General features: G+C 44.2%; 1 protein-coding gene across 5 annotated transcripts in view; it reads left to right on the top strand.

The window, feature by feature from the left end:
• itpr1b (inositol 1,4,5-trisphosphate receptor, type 1b) overlaps positions 1-18,910 on the top strand; it is a 731,378-nt gene that overhangs the window by 585,312 nt on the left and 127,156 nt on the right. For all 5 annotated transcript variants that reach the window (XM_072472138.1, XM_072472140.1, XM_072472139.1 and 2 more), the window contains 4 exons: positions 5,335-5,433; positions 5,601-5,734; positions 6,409-6,574; positions 7,331-7,491. In XM_072472138.1, the coding sequence (XP_072328239.1) occupies positions 5,335-5,433; positions 5,601-5,734; positions 6,409-6,574; positions 7,331-7,491 (560 nt within the window). The remainder of the gene's footprint in view (positions 1-5,334; positions 5,434-5,600; positions 5,735-6,408; positions 6,575-7,330; positions 7,492-18,910) is intronic.

The raw sequence follows: 18,910 nt of genomic DNA, 5'->3' as shown, positions 1-18,910 counted from the left end.
ACGTGCAGACTACGCACAGACAGTGACTCAGCGGGGAATCGAACCTGGGACCCTGGAGCTGTGAAGCAACTGTGCTAACCACTGTGCTACCACGCTGCCCCAATCTAATTGAACTTCAGAAACAGTCATCCAGACTCAAAACATTAGCTCCCTTCTCTCCACAGATGCTGTCAAATCTGCTGGGATTGTCCAGTATTTTCTGCTTTTGTTGCAGAAACATGAATGTACCTACTGCTGGTTAGTCCTACACAATGTTGTAAGTTTTCCCACATCTAGGCATTGGAAAGAAGTTTCTCTCTTCAGAAGTGGTCAACAGAATGAAGTGCCAGGTAGAAAAGCAATGAAGGGGAATACAGGTGCAGCAGGCAGCTCAGACAGTGGATGTTTTGATGCAATAGGTGAATATGAAGAATGGCTGTCACTGAGGACAGGACTGTGTAGCATGCTTAAAATAAGCATGAGGCATGATCTGGAGTGACTGACACAGCCACAGACAATACTGAACTAGTGGGGGCAGCACGGCGGCGCAGTGGTTAGCACTGCAGTCTACAGCGCTGAGGACCCGGGTTCAATCCCGGCCCCGGGTCACCGTCTGTGTGGAGTTTGCACATTCTCCCAGTGTCTGCGTGGGTTTCACCCCCACAACCCAAAGATGTGCAGGGTAGGTGACCACTCTAAATTGCCCCTTAATTGGAAAAAAATAATTGGGTTCTTTAAACTTATTTTAAAAATACTGAACATGTGGCTGAGTTTTGGAGCAGAAAGGATTACAGCTGCACACATTGGGGATATTACTCGTCGAGTCTTCCCCACGTCCCAGAATCTCCAACCACCCTCCCTGGTGTTTTGCCCACACTCTGTGTCCCTCCATCCTTCCCATTTTTCCCTCCTTCCCTCCACTTTCCTTTCCTTCCCTCCCTCCCTCTTTCCTTTCCTTCCCTCCCCTCTTTCCGTTCCCTCCCTCTTTTCCCTATCTCCCTCGCTCCCTCTTTTTCTTCCTTCCCTCCCTCTTTTCCTTCCCTCCACCCCTCCCTTTTTTCCTTCACTCCCTCCCTCCTTTCTTCCCTCCCTCCTTTCTTCCCTCCCTCCCCCTTTTCCTACCTTTCCTCCTTTCCTCCCTTTCCTCCTTTCCTCCCTATCCTCCTTCCTTCCTTGCACCCTCCATCTCATTCTTGGGACAATTCCAGGAAAGCAGACCTCTGCTTGTTTTAGGCTGGAGTGATGATGAGGTGCCTACAGTTCCTCCTCTGGTGTAACTGCTTGCTGTGTCCTCCTCCGTCCCTTTGTCTCCTCCTCTTCCTCAAGAAAGCAAGTGTATGGGATTCCCAGGGGGAATTCCGTTATGCGACTATTGCGTAGGACACAAAGGAAGTGGCAATGCTGCAATAATTGATGTAAAAGCTCCTGACCACCTAAGAGGAATCAAACAAAAAACAAAACCAGGGAAAAGGTTAAAAAAAAACACACTTGGGGAAGTGTTGATGCAAATCTTATTAATGGCACTTTCAATCCATTTCAACCACCAATCTCCAGCTAACTTGGATGACCATTTTTTAACAACCACATGTACTGTTGCACCATAGATACTGGGAAATTGCATGAAAGATGAGATGATTAGTGTGCCCTAATATGAAGTGATTTTGCCAGTGAAAGGTCTTCAATGCTTTTGGGGATAATCCAACTGCATCTAACAAATCTCCGGTTCACTTTCTGTTTATTAGCTGTAGCCAATGGGATAATCACACTTGTTACTCAATGCTGGGTATGTTATGCATGTATATTACAAAGTAGTAAGTGAATAAATCACAATGGCTTCTCTAAAACAGTAAGAAGTCTTACAACACCAGGTTAAAGTCCAACAGGTTTGTTTGGAATCACTAGCTTTCGGAGCACAGCTCCTTCTTCAGACCTAGTGATTCGAAACAAACATATCAGACTTTAACCTGGTGCTATACGACTTCTTACTGTGCCCACCCCAGTTCAACGCCCGTCTCCACATCTTCTCGAAAACAATTGAAGATTGGAAGTGCCAACATTGGTAAGAGTTTACCCCTCTATATTGTCATGCCAATATGGGCCTGAAGATATTACATATTAACAGCTGTATTCCTTAAATGAACCCTGATGAATTTTAAGCTGGCTGTTGAGAGTAACCTAGCATTTGCAACTTCAATAGTCGAACAGGCTTTCTGAAAATTTGCTAATTGGGTTCTAATAGGCAAGGGCCTCGCTTGAATTGACATGCCGAAACAGCGTTCTGTGGAATTTCATACCTGTTAACTTTCCAGGCTTACTCCAAAACACATGGACAATAAACTCTCAGATTATTTGACTCCAGGTCTGCCATGTAACAACAGAGGGCTATGTAAACTGAATATCTTCAATAAAGTACCAACGACAACTATCTGCCTTCTATTGTCTATTAATGGCTTTTGACCATGTGACTGAAACTCCTTAGCGATGAAAGACCATCACGTTTGTCTATCAGTGGCCATTCATCATGTGATTGAAACTGCCCTCTAATTTTGAAATTCTTTTATCCAAGAAAGAGAGGCTGGGAAATATGCAGAACCCCGGCAACAATAGCTCCAGAAAGAATGTGCCACCATGCCTTTTCAAGACCTGTGAGACTTGGGGGCGTGATTTACCCGCCTCGTCACGCCCAACTTGGTGACACTATGAGGCCGTTGAATCCCTGAGAGGCCTCTTGCGAGCCATTAGGCTGATTTAAATATGTCTGCGCCAATATGTCGGATTCACCCTGTGCCTGGGAACTAACGGCCTCCCCAGCGAGGCACGGACCAGATGCTGTGTACTGGTCCACACAAACGTGGACCAGCCTAACGGCACCTGAGGGGTTTCCCAGGCCATTGGAAACCCCTGGGTGATCAGGGACTGGGCAGGCTGGCCCCACCAACTGGGCACCTTGGCACTGCCACTCTCCCACCAGCAAGGTGCCTGGGAGACATTGCCAGGGTTCCCTGGTGGCACTGCCAAGAGTCTGAGGGGGACCATGCCCATGCAATGGGGGATGTGGAGGGTGATGGAAGAAACCTCATAAAGATTGGGGGCTTAGGGATGAGGGTCCTGAAAGGGGGGGGGCTTGAAAGGGATTGTGGGGCGGCTTAAAGAGGGGGGGCCCCACTCACTTCTGTGCAGCGGGGTGGCATTGCCCATGGGGACCTTCAAGATCACTTGGAGATCGGGGCCCCCTAACAAAATGGCAGCCCCACTTCCGAGGAGCCATTCTCGTCGGTGTGTTCAGCTTCCCAGTGTTGAACAAATTTGGGCTGAACCAGGGAAACACTCCTCAAGGCCCCAAAAAATGACTTAAGTGTGGTTGAATAGCAGTGTGAATCTCACCCAAAAAGCCAGCGAGAGACACCCCACCAAACTTGTTCAAAATTACACTCCGAAATCTTTTGGTTGAATCGTGCTGTTTGTCTTTTAAAAGTCTACTCCAACCTGTTTCAAAGAGCTCAGAGTTTACTCCAGTCACAATAGTCATTTGGACCTGTATACATGTCCTGCTGAACAGTCTCCATTTCAGAGAAATGCTGCATTTCATCCAGGTTTGACCCCAGCCCTCTGAACTTACCTGAACTTCAATTCCAGAGTGGGGAAAGCTCCCTTTTTCACTGGACACTCGGAGACCTATGAAATGCTAACAATTCTGTTTGGTTAACATTTGTAAAAAAAAGTGCACTACTGTCTTTAATTGAATCCTTTTGAACAAGTGATTGATGTTGCGATAGACCTTTTCAGTGCGATACCCCTTGTTTAACTCCATGGATGTCTGCTCCTGGTGACTTTTAAATCGACTGCACACAAATAGGGGCAGGAGTTGTGGTTGGGGACACGCATTGACCTTATCAAATTTAAACTTGTTAATGGATATTTTTATGAAGAGCTTCCATCTGACTGAGGAGGTTTTGGTCAGTCCACGAACAATGACCTGCTTTGAAAACTCTGCTCAACATATTGACAGCTATGAGAAATTCCACCAAAGCAGCTGAGACAATTCACAACATTTTAAATAAAACAACACCACTTTTAAAAAAAAGTTTCCCTCATCTCTTAATGTTAATGGATATTTAAATTTTCCAGAAACTAGATCTTCACCTTTTGTCAAAAACCTCTATACCCTATCTGTGTTTCAAGTTTTGTTGAAATCTGACCATCAGTTTTTGAGATATATTCTTCACAACCAGACTAACAAAATGAGGCAAAAGCATTACCTCTGCCCACCTTTCGTGATGGAGGTAATAAGACGGGGAGTGTCACGATGGTGAAATAAATTGAAAAATGAAAATCGCTTCTTGTCACAAGTAGGCTTCAAATGAAGTTACTGTGAAAAGCCCCTAGTCGCCACATTCCGGCGCCTGTTCGGGGAGGTTGGTACGGGAATTGAACCGTGCTGCTGGCCTGCCTTGGTCTGCTTTAAAAGCCAGCTATTTAGCCCTGTGCTAAACCAGCCCCTATTCACACCACTGGTGTTCCATTAACAGGTTACACTGTTACATTAGCTTCTTTCAGTAATTCGTTAAATTGTTGCTATCTTTTTTTAAAATTTGGAGTACCTAATTCTTTCTTTAAGGGATAATTTAGCTTGGTACAATGGTTAGCACTGCTGTCTCATGCCGAGGACCCGGATTAGATCCCGGCCCCGAGTCACTGTCCGTGTGGAGTTTGCACATTCTCCCCGTGTCTGCGTGGGTCTCACTCCCACAACCTAAAGATGTGTAGGGTAGGTAGATTGGCCACGCTAAATTATCCCTCAAAGAAAGAATTAGGTACTCTAAATTAAAAAAAAAAAAAGAAGATAGCAACAATTTAAAGAATTACTGAAAGAAGCTAATGTAATAGTGTAACCTGTTAATGGAACACCAGTGGTGTGAATGGGGTGTAAATTCTGATATTTTAAAGAACTTGATCTAACTTCATTTCTTGTTCACAAAGTTTGAATGAAAAACCATGCAAACCGAAATGCTTTAGATGTGGCCTAAAATAGGGACAAATATGGGGATACTATCTGATCCTGTCTAACGAGTGTTGTCATTTTCCTTTGAGGGTAACCCTGTTGATTGTGTATTGACTTGATCCACTGACTGGCATTGAAGTTACTAGGTTAAATTAATATGCCCATTATTAATTTTGGGACTATGAAAATCTAGATCAGCAATGATGGAAAGGTTGCTGTACAAGGCAGGGAACCCAATGTGAACGCTGGCCGGCCTCTTTGCCAGCGTTAAAAATAAATTGGAAATGAATCTCAATCTCTGCAAACAAAAGTGGCATTTTATGTCTGTTTTCCCTTCTGTTGTATTTGTTTAGACGATGCTGCATCAATGGCAGAAGAGTTCCTGACTGCTGATGTATGCCGACTGGGCAATGGAGAGAACTGTTCAACACTTTACTCCGTGGAAAGTAACGGTAGGGTAATCTTGGTTGCAATCCAATATATTTAGGAAGTGGGACAAGGCAATGTACTGAGGCAGAACATTGGCTAGCAAGCCCTGCATTGATGTCCCTGTTAATTTTGGGTTTGGCTACAGCATATGTTAAAGAACAAACCTCACTTGCATCTTGTTCCCCATCAGAGTTGCTTTCTGAGAATGAAGAGGACTCTGAGCATACCTGCGAAACCCTATTGATGTGTATCATTACTGTCCTCAGCCATGGGCTACGAAGTGGAGGAGGAGTGGGAGATGTGCTCAGGAAACCTTCCAAAGAGGTACTTTCTACCAGACAATAACTAACTACGTGCCGCTGATACTATCTGGCCAAACAAAGGGCAGTGGGAGGGATGCAGGAACATTCTAGCTTTAACCTGCTCATGTTTTAGTTGCCAATCCAATCCACAGTAGATTACTGATCAGTTAGATTTTATCAATTTCTGACTGAGAGGATTTGATGTACTGCAGTGATTGTCAAATATTTCCGCACCTCCACAAAAACAACTGACAATGAATGTATCCGATTGAACTTGTGTCATTCACCTTTCCACTATATTTACATCTTGATACTTAAAATGTGACCCAAATTTTAAACAAAAAAGAAATTTGGAAATAAATGCAGTCCTGTGTTTTGTGCATAATACACTCATTAACAGTTTGAAACACCAGAAATTAATTGTTTGTGTCTTCTAAGACCAACCAATTTCTGGGTTCACCTGTGATGTTTCAGATATGCTTTCAGGACATTTAAAACAGATATATTATGGGTGCATAACTTAGCTCGTGTTGAAACAAACATGGAGAAGACTAGTCCAATGTGCCAACCCCATGGATGCGAGTTATACATAGGAAAAAAGTCCCATTTTAATGGACCAAACTGGCTTTCAAAGCACTTATTCTCCATTCTGAATATCTACATTCATTGGGTGATTGTCACATTTTTTTTTTTCAGGAACCACTGTTTGCTGCTCGTGTGATCTATGACCTTCTCTTCTTCTTCATGGTCATCATTATTGTTCTTAACTTGATCTTTGGTGTCATCATTGACACTTTTGCTGACTTGAGGAGTGAAAAGCAGAAGAAGGAAGAGGTCCTGAAAACTACCTGCTTCATATGTGGTTAGTATTCGTGCCTGATGTGGACGGGAGTGGGGAATATTTTCAGTCAATGGAAAAACCAGATTGATGTCACTAAACCACCACTTTAGTAAATGCAGTATCCTAGGAGCTATTAAGATTCCAGTAAGTTTACTTTCTTTTTAAAGTGAAACAATTTATTTGATCAAAAATAAGTCTTTCTAAGGATAAAGGAGCTCTAAATGTTAAGAAACTGACCATTACACAAAGACATGCAAATTGTACGTATTAGTTGTTCACTACCTTTTACCATCTTACCAATATGGCATTCTTTCACCACCACCTCATTTAACAATTGATAATGAGAACAAATTGGGAATACAATAGAAGGTGACTATGCTGTTTGAGAAGGCTCAGAATGAACAAGAAAAACAATGTTGTGAGATACATTTGAGTGTCCAAGAATTTCCAGAACAGATACTTGCAGTGTAGGTTCTATTAGTGTAAGAGCAGATGTCACAACATCCCACAGTACAGAACGGATGAGTATTGTTAAATAAGGCATTAACTGATTACGATTTAGCGACGTTGACTTCCAAATTATTCAAAAAGTAGTTGCACATTACGTTGATTGTAAAATTTCTCAACACGTGTAAATGAATAGACTTCCGAGTCGTGGATTCTCCTCTCAGTCAGAAGCTTGCTGCCTGAACAGTGACGAGCTGTTTCTGTTTACACTTCAGTTCTACACATGTAATTAGTCTCAGGTTTGGTAATTAGTTAATTTATTGCTTCTAGGCTTGGAAAGGGATAAATTTGACAACAAGACAGTAACGTTTGAGGAACATATCAAGGAAGAGCACAACATGTGGCATTATCTATGCTTTATTGTCTTGGTGAAAGTCAAGGATTCTACTGAATACACCGGGCCAGAGAGTTATGTTGCAGAGATGATCAAGGTCAGTAACAGCTCTACGACCCACAGTTAATTATCGTTTTGAGTGGTATGAATAAATAAAACAGAAAGACATGTAGCTCTCGCTATGTGAAGTGCCTTGTCCAAAAGGAATAAGATGGATTGGATTTTTTTTTTTAAAAAGGGTACTTGGCTGATTTTGAGTGGGTAATTTGTATGTGTGTATTAGACCTTTTTAATAGTCACTGTCTGCCTTAGCACACTTCTCTAGGTGACTGCTGTTTTGCCTTCTAACTATGCACACTATAGGCAGCTATTTGAGGTGCCAGCCACTGCACAGACTCCGATGAAGTAAATGTTTTAAGACCTAATTTTTGAGGCCTGATTTTTCTTCTTTATGTTAAATGAACAGTTTTATTTCTCCTTCCGCTTTGTCAGAATCACGTCTAGAATAGAATCGAAAACATGTTTGGCGTGCAAGGCAAGATGAGCAAAATAAAAAGTTATTCAAAGATTACTCTACTAAGACATTAGAACCCATGGCGCACCGATAACATGAGGTTCAGAAATGTTGTTCCAGACAATTTATTACCCGTCCCTCTTGGTGATTTATCTTTTCTCGCCGCTTTGACTTGCCATTCCTTCATGAAATTAGTCTGATGGGAGCCAAGGTAGCGAATAAAAACAGTTTGTAAAGTAGTGGAAGGGTACAGAGGACACAATGTAAAGTAACAAATTAGACTCCGGTCCCCAAAATTGAGGCAATGAATCCTGTCATTTCATGGACGCAAGGAGAGGCAGGGCAGAGGAAGAATCTGCGATTTTCCTTGCACTCCAGACATATCCTCGTAGGCTGGCTTTGGCCCCTGTAATGAAAAGGCAGAAGATCCTGATGTGGTCAGACGATGCTGCAGGTTGTAGAGAGGGGATTTGAGAGGGTACTGATGATGGAGCTTAAGAGGTAGTTTCTTCTTTTGTTCTGGGAATGGAAGATGGATCAAGGGCATGTGGATACTAACGGTGATGAGAAAATGGTTGATTTGGCCTTGTGTGTAATTTTGATCTGGGAGATAGAGAGGTTTTGTGTGATGGTTTGATTCGGAGTTTGGTCGTGGATAGGGGTGGGACAGTTTGAAAAAGAGCAGAAACGATTTGTTTTGCAATTTCAGAAGAAAGCTGTGGTATATAATTGGACCTTCTTAATTCCTTTGCTGCACTTTTCCCACCCACCCACCTGCCTTTTTGAACCAGGCTCAGCCACTTCCAAAATAGGCCCCATTACATTCAAAGAATAAGAGCGGGACTGGCGCTAGACAGGTTTTTCCTCCTGTTGGTGGACTCGATCATTTCCCCAATAATTCTGAGCTGAATCCGTTATCTCTTTTTTGGTTGAAGTTCTCTGGATGCTATGCTTTATAAACGTAAGTTATTTTTATATTGCTAAGCTTGTTTATCCTTGAATCTGAAAATGTAGCTAGCTAATGTAACGCCATTGCATTTAATATCATAGTCTGTCCACTATTGCCTCAACATAGCACTTATCTTTCACACACTGTCCTGTTTAATGCTGAGTTTCACTGTGATAATTTGCTGTTAGCTGTGCACAAAGAGCTTTGTATCCCAATGTTCTATGATAGTGCCGCAGTATAGAAAATGTGTTTTACATATCCAAGTCAGCTTGGTGTAACCTGGTTTGCCGCTAATATTCTCAAATTGAATGCTCACTCAGGTTGATGGAAGTGTACTTGTTATCTGTGTATACTTCTTTTGGCTGCTGAAAATACTTTGCTATTATTACTGATGTACCTATCTATTTTCTGATTATGTGGAGACTTCGTGCTGTACTCTCAACTCAGCTTATTGCCTTCTGCCTGTATTTTTTAAATATAGAGAGGTGGTTCAGCAGTTACTCCAAACGCATACCTTTTGTTTTTATTTATTCTACCGCTAACAACACGACTCGCATTCTACAAGGGGCCTCAGCGGGGAATGCGCGGCTGAGGTCCCCGCCCCCAACAGCCACGCAGGGAACCTTTGACCCGATCGCACGCTTGCAAAAAATGCCAGTGTGGCACCTTGGCAGTGCCAACCTGACACCCTGGCAGTGCCCAGAACACCTGCACCAGCAGTACCAGGGCACCACCCTGCATGCAGCTGGGGGCCTCCAATCTCCTAGGAGGCTCCCATGAGTGCCATTCTGCCTGGTTCCCTTTTACAGAAACCAGTGCTGAACGGCGCTCACCCGTGGTCTCTGAGGCAAAGGGGATGAATTCCAAAGCATCCGGTACCTTGGGAATCTGCACATTAGAGTGAGACTAGCTGTCTTGCTCTAATGTGTAGATTTGCCAAAAAGTGATCCCGCCCACAATGGACAGGGAGTTACATTGCAATGTCTCACGAGACCACGTTGCAACCCAGGTTGATCCCGGGAGCGGGATCTCCTGGCTTCATTTGGCCACATTGTGCCACGTTTTTCGAGCGTGGCATGGCCATTGGATCGTGCACATACTGTGATTCACGTCAACCTCTGAGCTACAGTGGTGTCATTTGATATGAAAGTCACCAGAGTCTCTGAGGGTCATAGGCTGCTCTCCTCTTTTGAGACAGCTGAATGGTGGTGACTTAACCTGAGGGTCACCACACCTCGGGCAAATGGCAAGGTTGAGAAGACGGAGCCTTCATGGATAACCTCAACCAGTATGGAAATTGAACCTGTGCTGTTGGCGTCGCTCTGCATCACAATCAGCCGTCCAGCTAACCGAGCGAAATGACCCCCAATGTCACTTGATATGTTGTTTCACACAATGAAGCAAAACTCAAACCTGCAAAAAAAAAAAATGTTGCTCGTCTATAATACTTAAACGACTAGAGGAAGCTGTAATGAGCAGGAATGCACTGCCTGATGGGGTAGTGAAGCAGATTCAGTCGGAACTTTAAAAAGGGAATAGGATTGTAGCCACGTAAAATGGCTGATTCCCGATTTAGAATGGTCAAACACCGATTTAAAATGGCGAACGAAAGAGGCTGAATCAGCCAACAGGACTCAAACAGACAGCTGCAGGTAAAACAGTGTATTCGTCTCTGGGGAAGTCAGTCCAGACCGATACCTGCAGCCATCAACATCACAACAACCCAGCCATCTGCATTTTAATCAGCCATCCCCGGGAACAATTGCTACAAATTAGCAATTGAAAGCCGACCCAGACCTTTCGGCGCCAGCAGGGGCTAACACAAAGAAAGGTAAACAACCACCCCCTGATCAGGGAATTGCCCCATTATTGGAGCATATCGAACCAAGTGATTGGGACCAAGTCCAATCACTTGGAACCAGGTACAAGGTCCACCCCGAGAGGCGGGAAGCCCCTGGGGACTATAAGAATAGGGGCCAAGTTCAAATCTAACCTTCTCTTCCTGCTCGCAACCTTCAAGACCCTTCTACAAGAAAACTGTAAGTCTTACTCCAGCGATCGCTACCAGATAGGCGCTCCTGACTATCGACTTGTACCAGCTTTTGAATCCCACAGGCTCAGAACCAATTCGAAAGACCATTCGTTTCCCTGACCTGGTGTGCCATTTCCAAAGTTAAGTATTGGCCTTCAGTGGTCGGTAGTAGTCTAGAAGTAGGATTATTGTATAAGTATTAATTGCTGTATGTAATAAATGAGCGTTGATTTAACTCTTACTAAATGGTGTGTTGCATTATTAATCATTACTTGGACTTGAACCACATGGCGGTATCAGAAAGATACCTGGCGACTCATGAGCAAAGGTGACAGAATAAGAATAAAGTAAACTAAGGCTAAAACGAGCAACAGGATAAAGAGGGAAAATATTTGCAGGACTGTGGGGACAGCACAGAGCACTGAGACTATTTGGCTAGCTACTTCAAGCCAGCACTTGCTTAAGGAGCTGGATTTTAGAATAGCAGACAATAATCTGAATTCTGAACCTTATCTGTCCAAAACGTTGTGGGTTTCTTTTCACTGAAGTTCAGCCAGCACGTTTTATTTAAAGCACTGTGCTAATCAGGAGCAGCCGAACTTGTCTTATAATACGTACATTGTGACATCATCCAGGGGATTTCCACCAAATATATTTCAGAAGTGACACTTTGAAAGTAATTGCTTACTAATTGCAGCCAGCAGTGTGTGGGTGCAGAGCAGTTGCGACAGAACCATGATCTTGAACTACAAAGGGCAAATAAATGTAAACAATCTGATATGATTTCAAAACTTTCCTGGATACAGTGTGGGTTCATTGACACTGTGGAAACACACCTGTGTCTGAAACGCGGTCCTGTTCCATTCAAAATGCTGGTTAAAATGCTAAGGCTTTAACAAAAGCCCACTTGTTTTTAGTTGATAGAATTTGTAATCAAACAATGCATTCTTCTCAACAGCCATGTTAGAAAATGGGTGTATGCCCAGAGATTTTGTTTGTAATGTAAATGCTTTAATAAGTAAGGGCGCAGTTCCGTCACCACTCCCCCATTGCAGTTTTACTGATGCACCATTGGCAGTATAACTTGGGCCAGGCTGCTGATTGAATCCCCAAGAGCACTGACGGCAGGACGTGGGAGGTAGTTTCATACCAGCAGCTGTATAACTACAGCCTGGTGCACACGTACATTTCAAATGAGACTCTCCTGGGAGCTTTAAAAACACACATCTCTCTAATTGACCATAGCCTTTGTGGAATGGAACTAGGCGTCTGCACAATATAAATTCACTGAAGGTCGAACCCTGTGCATATTGGTCTGCAGTAGAACTGCAGTCTTTCACAAGTGAAAGGCTCTTTTATATATTTTTAATTCTCTTGAAACCCTCATTACTCAATTAATTCAGCCATTCTAAAGGAGGATGTGCATTTAAAAAAATAGTCTGAGCCTTTCCTGGGGATTAATATTATGATTTGATTCTGATCATTTGCCCGGTAGTCTGGTCTTTCTAACCACATTAAGCTGTAACTTGCATTTTGGTCCCTTTTTGCATTAAAACTTAACTGGGATGCTAAGCCAAATTACAGGGGTCAGGGAGGTTTTGTTAGAAGATAGAAGTCCTCCCCTCTCTCTTTCCAATATCCTTTTCCTTTTCTCTTGTTGGTGAAATGCTTTTTTAAAATAAAAAATGGAATTTAAAGTTTGCTGTGAAGTGTGAACTAGTGGTTGACCATGTGGAGGGGGTAGGCACACTTTGAAAGGTTCTGCTCTGTGTGAGTATCAGCATTTAAAACCTTTGGATAGAGGAGGTGACCCTCCATCTTCATCCGCAAGGACAAGAGATATGGAAGTTGCTTAACATTATGGTGAGGTCTCTCTGCGGTGATGCATCCTGTGCCAATTTGAATACCAGGAAGGGGAGAGTGGAAATGTCTGATGAAAAGCTTATGAAGTAGGAAGTGGAAGTTAAGGGAAGTCTTTCCAGAGCGATTGGAAATGGGTACTAGTGTCCCTTGGGCATCAGCTCTGGGGTCACCTCCATTCATTATGATTTGAATAAAAGCCTGGAGGAACAAGTGTTAAAATTTGCAGATGGTATCAAATTAGATGGTAAAGCTGCTTCTTTCAAAAGACCAAAGAGAGCAGCAGTGGAATGTTAATGAGATGGGGGAATGGGCAAGCAAGCGGCAGATGGATCCAGTATCACGAAAATTAAGGCGATGCATTTTGATTCAAAAATAACAGCAGTAATTATTCCCCAAATGAAAGTAGGACTGGTCTGGTGCTACAAAAGGTCAGAGGAAATTAGGGCCATACAGGTTTATTGAACATTAATGACAGTAAAAAAAAAAAAAGGCAACATCGATTTACCAGGATGCAGTCTGGTATGAAGTAATATAATGTAAGCATCACAGACGCCCCTGGGTGATCTTCCAGAGGTGCTCAAAATTGAGAGGATGGAGCAGACTGGATGCAATCAGACTGTTTCCAGTTGAAGGGCCAAGAATATGGGACCAAAAAAATGAGGTTTAGAACCGAGAATGAGAGAAATGTCTGCACAAAGTCTGGAGGAGGTTGGATTCATTTCCACAGCAGTGGCAGAAATGATGTCAACCTCAATATCAGATTGACTCAGTAGACAAAGTAGTAAGAGTAGAAGGACAAGTGAATGTGATTTGTGCTTGCACAACGGTTAAATGCTAACATGGACCATTTGGGTTGAATGTTGTGATTTCCACTTGTATTGTTGAAGGCAAATCAGCGACTCAGTCGATTGAAGACACTGCCCAAAGCATTTAACGTGGTTATGAATTGTGCATATTCCTTGTGAAGCAGTAAAGATAGGGTGGACAGCATTCGTCATCAATCTTTGGGTATTTAGGGAAAGTGGGCAACAAAAATTATCCAGATCAAATTAAATTGGTTTTCCAGTCCATAAATCGTTGGACTTGCCACTGCAGGTGAATAATCAGCAGGTAATGTTGGGACTGGTGAATGGACTCTCCCTCCAGCATTGGATATGTGCCGTGTATGTTTACAGCAATGACCTAATCTGATATATCTTCACAAACACAAGTCAAAAATGTTCACTTGCGAGGACATGCAGCACTCATTTGAGTTAGCTTTGCATTGCTGATGATGTAATCGATTCTGTGATTGTAAATGGCAGTAAAAAGCTACACACAAAAATTATAAACCACAGAAACGACGACTAATATTAGTAAATTCTCCAAGCATTATTCCAATTCCTCTGATGTATGTAATCATGCAACTGGACAGTGATATCATCAAGTTGAATGTTTTTATTTAGCAATGGCGGATGTTCTATATCTTCTAACTTGTGTTATACTCTGATAGTCCGGGTTGGGAATACTCGCAATGTGAATTCCACTGATCTGATTGAGGGGAGATTGGTTTCTGTCCAAGGATTTGTCCATGAATTGTAAATGACTTTTAAATGCCTCCCGAGTACCAATGGGTAGGCTGTGTCCCCAGAATGCCTTCCAGAATTTGATTAATTTAGTGAATAGGTGACTTTTTGTATTGTTGCTGTTGAAGCACTTTCTGATCTGAATTTGCAATTGGTTTGTATCTTACATTCACACCTTAAAAACTGGCTGCTGGGTTTTTTAGTCCAGTTTCATATCTCACAGAGGAAGAAGTGCATTCTCGTCGATCCTGTAAATTAATCTAGGCTTTAATTGACACACATTTGAGGCATGGGATTTCAATTTTTAAAAGTGTAACCTTTTACTGGGACCAAGTGTTCCTATCTAAATGTAGGTCGACAACTTGCAGCTTTTAACAAATGATCTTTAATTCTCCTCTGGAGATGTGCTGCTCCTGATGACTTGTGAAGATTAGCATGAGACTAACCAAATGCTCAGATTCTGCAAGATTGTGGTTTTGCATTCATGGTTTTGCATGAACACATGATGGATGAAATTGTGATGCTGTAGCTCAGACTGGTGTAGAGTTAGGTGGTGGGGAGTGGAGGGAGAGCTACATATATTTCCAACCCACCAACAAACCATATCAATTCAGTTGAGACAGTTTTCACGGAGCAGTTTACATTCATGGCACTTTGTGCAACTCTAACTTCCAAAGCGAAGAAGTCTGGTTTAAAACTTGACATGGAACATGGTGATAATGTGCTGTTGATGCCCTGACATCGTGATCAGTTAGGATTTCCAATCCTCCAGGATTATTTTCAGATCACTGCTGAAAGCAACACCCAGGAGAAAAAGCACAGCGGTATTACAGAAGCATTGGGCAAATTCTCCCATCTGAGGACTAAGTCCAGTGGCGTGGGGGAACGTGAAGTGTTTCCCACTGCAGGGGCCAGCGGGAAAACATGCCAAGTCTTCCAGCCCCGACCTCATTAATTATGCAACTAAGTGTTTTACATTGTATTCAGTGGTGGGACAGACCAGATGGCGCATAGTCTGCCGTCCTATCTGGGCACCATATTGAAAAGGCACCAACATCACTGGTCCACTGCTGAGGAAAGAAGGTGGATCGCCTGAAAATCAAGGTGGATCGCCTGAAAATCAAGGTGGATCTCCAGGAATATTGAGGCTGGAATTTGGGCCCCCTCCAGGACACAGAATCCGGAAGTTCCACATGTAGATGTTCTCGTCCAGGGGTGCCGTCAGCCTCCATTTTGACCTCTGGAGGCAGCCCCAGGCATTGTTCAGGTGAGTCCAGACATCTGGAGTTCCAAATGTGTTTCACCCCCAGCGCCGAGGAGAATTGGGCGTGGGGTGGGCGGACCTTCATCTGCCATTTCACGCCAGCATCGAGCATGTTTCCTCATCCTCCATAGCAGGCACCAGCAGAGGATCCCGCTGTAAATTCCCACCAGCGATTTATGAACCTCGTGCTGAATTTTTCCCCCAACCCCACCTGCCAGCAGGGACTTGGGAGAATTCGGCCCATCAGAGTGAAGTTGCAGCACAGAGGGGGGGCATTCAGCCCATGGAGTCCACATCTGCTCTCTGCAAGAGCAATGCAGTTTGTTCCACTTTCCCACCCTTTCCCCATGATGCTGTACTTCTTTACCTTCTGATGTTTAGCCAATTCCTTTTGCCAAGCCACACATGAATCTGCCTCTGCCACACTCTCAGGAAGCGCTTTGCAGATCTTAACCACGCACTGCGTCGGTTTCCTCCGTCTGCTCCGGTTTCCTTCCGCAGTCCTAAGATGTGCAGGTTACGTGGATTGGCCATACTAAATTGCCCCTTGGTGTTCAAAGATGTGTAGGTTAGGTGGGGATTGTGGGGCAAGTGGGCATAGGTAGGGTGCTCTTTCCGAGGTTCAGTACAGACTCGATGGGCCGAATCGCCGCCTCCTGTACTATAGGGATACTATGAAATCTGAGAAATTATAGTGCAGCAGCATATAATTTTGCTTTCAGGTATTCATTTTTGTTTTTATCCTTTACCTTCTCTCTCTCCGCCCCCCAAGCAAAATAAACAACACTCTGAGCCGGGTTTTGTTCTCGGGCTCAAGAAATGAGAGCTGGGCCCGTTTCTAACTTCCAAAACTTGAGCCCGCCCCCAAAGCCCGTCTCCGAAACCCGCTTCTGCCAGACGTTTGGCTCCGAGAGATGTGATCGGGCAAGGGTTATGTTTTGTGAATCACGATGAAGTGCTTTAGGGCTTACAAAATACCCATACCAGCACAGGAGACTAAGTGGGTGGGTGGGGGGAGAGGGGAGAGAGAGAGAAAGAGAGAGGAGCGGAAAGAGTACATTTTATTTCTTGTTGGGGTCCATAATGGTGACCCCTGACCTCAGAAGAGGCATGTGCAGTGTTGTGACTCAAGTTCTTCCTGACTCGTGAAATGACCACCCAATAATCGTGTGGCGTCAGGAAGGCACGGCAAATCAGAATTTACTGCGAAAAATTCTACGTTTTCGTCATTCCCGCCTCCATCACGAGTGAAATCTCTAGCCCTAGTGATTTAATGCGGGAATTTTTTATCTTCCATTTTCTCGTGAAATGTAGTGTTACAGAATATGGCTCTGTAGTTACAGGTCATGTGGCCCTACTGATACTTTATAGAACAATACAGCGCAGTACAGGCCCTTCGGCCCACGATGTTGCACCGAAACAAAAGCCATCTAACCTACACTATGCCATTATCATCCATATGTTTATCTAATAAACTTTTAAATGCCCTCAATGTTGGCGAGTTCACTACTGTAGCAGGTAGGGCATTCCACGGCCTCACTACTCTTTGCGTAAAGAACCTACCTCTGACCTCTGCCCTATATCTATTACCCCTCAGTTTAAAGTTATGTCCCCTCGTGCCAGCCATATCCATCCGCGGGAGAAGGCTCTCACTGTCCACCCTATCCAACCCCCTTTCTGGTGTTTATTCTCCACATATATCTCACACAACCTTTGCATAACTCCCATCTTATCATTTGTTGAGCGTCTGTACGGATGGTTCATTTAGTATTTGGCATCCATACTGGGGAGTGGATGGGTGCCTTTGTTAAGAATGCAACATTTTCACCCTTTTTTAAAAATAAAATATTTTATTAAGGCATTCGTGATTTTATAACAGTAACAGTAAACCATATACAAACAACTATAAACATAGTGCAAAAACCCACTACCTCCCTCACGGGTCCCACCTTCCTTGAACAATAATCTAGACTAACCCCCCCCCATCTCTGCTGACAGTTGATTTTCTCTAAAGAAGTCGACAAGCGGCTGCCACCTCTGGACGAGCCCTAGCATTGACCCTCTTAGGGCGAACTTGATTTTCTCAAGACTGAGAAAGTCAGCCATGTCAGTTGGCCAGGTCTCTGATTTCGGGAGCTTCGAGTCCCTCCATGCTAATAGTATCCGTCTCCGGGCTACCAGGGAGGCAAAGGTCAAGACATCGGCCTCTCTCGCCCCCTGGACTCCCGGGTCCTCCAAAACTCCGAAAATCGCCACCTCTGGACTCGCTGCCACCCTTGTTTTTAACACCGTGGACTTGACATCTGCAAACCCCTGCCAGAATCCCCTAAGCTTCGAACATACCCAAAACATGTGGACATGGTTCGCTGGCCCTCCCGCACACCTTGCACACCTGTCTTCTCTCCCAAAAAACTTGCTAATCCGGGCCACAATCATGTGTGCCCAGCGAACGACCTTAAATTGTTTTAGGCTGAGCCTGGCGCATGATATGGACATGTTGACCCTGCTTAGCGCATCCGCACAGAGACCAGCCTCCATCTCTCCCCCTAACTCATCCTCCCATTTCTGGTTTAGCTCCTCTGTCTGCATTTCCTCTGACTCCATGAGTTCCTTACAGATTCCGAGACCTTCCCCTCTCCCACCCATACTCTAGAAATTACCCTATCTTGTATCCCCTGTGGCGATCGGAGCGGGAAGGTTGGAACCTGCCTTCGCAAGAAGTCCCGAATCTGCAGATACCTAAACCCATTCCCTCCCGTCAACTAAAACCTCTCCTCTAACTCCCTCAAACCGGGGAAGCTCCCATCTATAAACAAATCTCCCATCCTCCCGATCCGTGCTCTCTGCCATCCCCAAAACCCTCCATCTAGTTTCCCTGGGGCAAACCGATGGTTGCTACAGATTGGAGCCCAAAATCAATGCTGCCTCCACTCTCGCATGTTTCCTCCACTGCCCCCAGACTCGCAGGACCGCCACTACCACCGGACTTGTGGAGTACCGGGCCGGTGGGAACGGCAGAGGTGCCATGATCAATGCCCCTAAACTCGTGTCCTTACAAGATGTTGTCTCTACTCACTCCCACACCGACCCTTACCCTACTACCCACTTCCTAATCATGGCTATATTTGCTGCCGAGTAATAGTTGCTAAAGTTTGTCGCCCCCCCCATCCCCGGCCACGTTCCAGCATCAACTTCTTCACTCGCGGGGTTTTACCTGCCCAAACAAAACTGGAGATCACCTTATTTACCCGCTTGAAAAAGGTCTTTGGGATAAAGATAGGGAGGCACTGAAAAACAAACAGGAATCTTGGGAGGACTGTCATTTTCAC

Source organism: Scyliorhinus torazame, chromosome 13 (genome assembly GCF_047496885.1).
Source record: "Scyliorhinus torazame isolate Kashiwa2021f chromosome 13, sScyTor2.1, whole genome shotgun sequence".
In the NCBI taxonomy this organism is placed as follows: domain Eukaryota; kingdom Metazoa; phylum Chordata; class Chondrichthyes; order Carcharhiniformes; family Scyliorhinidae; genus Scyliorhinus; species Scyliorhinus torazame.
This window is presented reverse-complemented; position numbering and strand designations above follow the sequence as displayed.